Source organism: Poecilia latipinna, unplaced genomic scaffold, assembly GCF_001443285.1.
Source record: "Poecilia latipinna isolate Pla-1442-1.1 unplaced genomic scaffold, P_latipinna-1.0 Scaffold385, whole genome shotgun sequence".
NCBI lineage: Eukaryota > Metazoa > Chordata > Actinopteri > Cyprinodontiformes > Poeciliidae > Poecilia > Poecilia latipinna.
In genome coordinates, this window is record NW_015113001.1 from 104749 (window position 1) to 106642 (window position 1894).

General features: G+C 44.9%; 1 protein-coding gene across 1 annotated transcript in view; it reads right to left on the reverse strand.

Annotated features, from left to right (window-relative positions):
• Nucleotides 1–1894, reverse strand: part of gabbr1a (gamma-aminobutyric acid (GABA) B receptor, 1a) — a 95500-nt gene that overhangs the window by 8227 nt on the left and 85379 nt on the right. Inside the window, exon 19 of the mRNA XM_015036901.1 lies at nucleotides 967–1077. Within this exon, the coding sequence (XP_014892387.1) occupies nucleotides 967–1077 (111 nt within the window). The remainder of the gene's footprint in view (nucleotides 1–966; nucleotides 1078–1894) is intronic.

The following is a 1894-nucleotide window of genomic DNA, read 5'->3' on the forward strand; positions in this document are numbered from 1 at the left end:
GGAGGAAGAGCAGGAAGGAGGAGGAGGAGAGAGGAGGAAGAGGACAGAGGAGGAGGAAGAGAGAGGAGGAAGAGGAGAGAGGAGGAGGAAGAGCAGGAAGGAGGAGGAAGAGAGAGGAGGAAGAGGAGAGAGGAGGAGGAGGAGAGAGGAGGAAGAGGACAGAGGAGGAGGAAGAGGAGGAAGAGGAGAGAGGAGGAAGAGCAGGAAGGAGGAAGAGCAGGAATGATGAGGAGGAGAGAGGAGGAAGAGGAGAGGGGAGGAAGAGGAGAGAGGAGGAAGAGAGCTTAGATTTATTCACCCCCTGACAATCAGGCTGGATGAATTCATCCAGTGTGACACACACACCATGTCAAATTAAACTAATTTACAGAGAAATATGTATTTGAAAACCAATAACCTGGTTCCATGTGTTCACACTCTAAACTAACACTTTCTAAAATCACACTGCAAAAACACAAAACTTATAAAGTATTTTAGTTTCCACTGCAAATATTTCAGTACAAAATAAGACAAAACTAACTTAAAACTAACTTACACAGATAAATCAATAATTCCTAAATATTGATTAAAAAAGTACTGGCAGATTATTCCACTTATGGAGAAAATATCTTTATGCAGAACCTGCAGCTCCACAGGATCCAAACCCGGGATCCAAACAGATATTAATTAATAATTTAAAAATAATGCATTTTTTTAACATTAAAAATGTTTCTATTTCTACTGCAGGACTCAGAGCGTTTAGCTGTTTACTTTCTGATTTAAACTGTTTTCCTGGCTCAACCAAACTTGTTTGATTTATTAAACTGACATTAGTCCAACATGAGTTTGTTTCATGGTTTCTGTTTTTTACAGTCTGTTTCTTGATTTGAGGCCTTTGAATGTGGAAATGAGAACCGGCGCTCTGTCAGCCACGCCTCAGCGTCTCATTACTCAGAACCATGATCTCATCCGTCTCTCGTACTCTACCTCCACCGTGATGTGCAGAGGATCCACAATCTGCCAGATCATGAGCGACAGGAAGTCGATGGCCAGCAGCACTCCAACTGTTGCGTAGAGTTTCCACGGCTCCAAGGGTTGCTGCGTGAGTGGGAGCCAAAGACATGCACAAACACAAACACAAGAGTCATCACTATCCAAGGGCATCACGAGCCGCCCGGCAAACAAAGACAAACTACCCGGACAAACAACACGACAGGCGTCCTTGTGATTTCTGGATGACTGGGCACAAATTGTCTCTCTGGATGTGTGTCTTAGCCAGGCGGACGTGAGCATCCGACAGGATTCAAGGGAGCAGCAAGTGTCCGAGTGTGTGTGGCGTGTGTGTCTGCAAGCGACACACACAGCGCTGCAGTGGCTATATTTGTGCTGCCACCTGAAATCATCGTCTAAACACACAGAGACGACTCTGGTGTGGACTGTGTGGATCTGGAGCCATGATGGAAGCAGAACAAGCAGGACTGGAAACAAGCATCCTTCTTTTAATTCAACGGCTTACTCACAGCTCCTCCGGCACAGCAGCGGCCGCTCAAGCATGCGATGACTAAAACAGAGCGATAAAATAAAGGAGGAAACTCGTTTACAGCACTTCTCCTGAGCAGCAGGAGGAAAGCAGCCATTCTCCTCAGTTTGTGAAACTTTCTTTAAATAAGCGCACTGAGCTCTCAGGAAAATTGCCCTTCTGCGGACATGAAGGGAGCTGAAAGTCAACCTGATTCGATGTGCTTTAGCTCCAATAATAAACCCCTTAAGGTTGGATTTCTGCATGGAACTTTAATACCCATCCATATTCATAAATACTCCATAAATGGCTTAATTTCTTATTCTTCTGCTTAGGTCCTAGAAATCTCCACAACACACTGCAGAGTCTCTCAGGAGCTCCAGCAGACACTGTGTT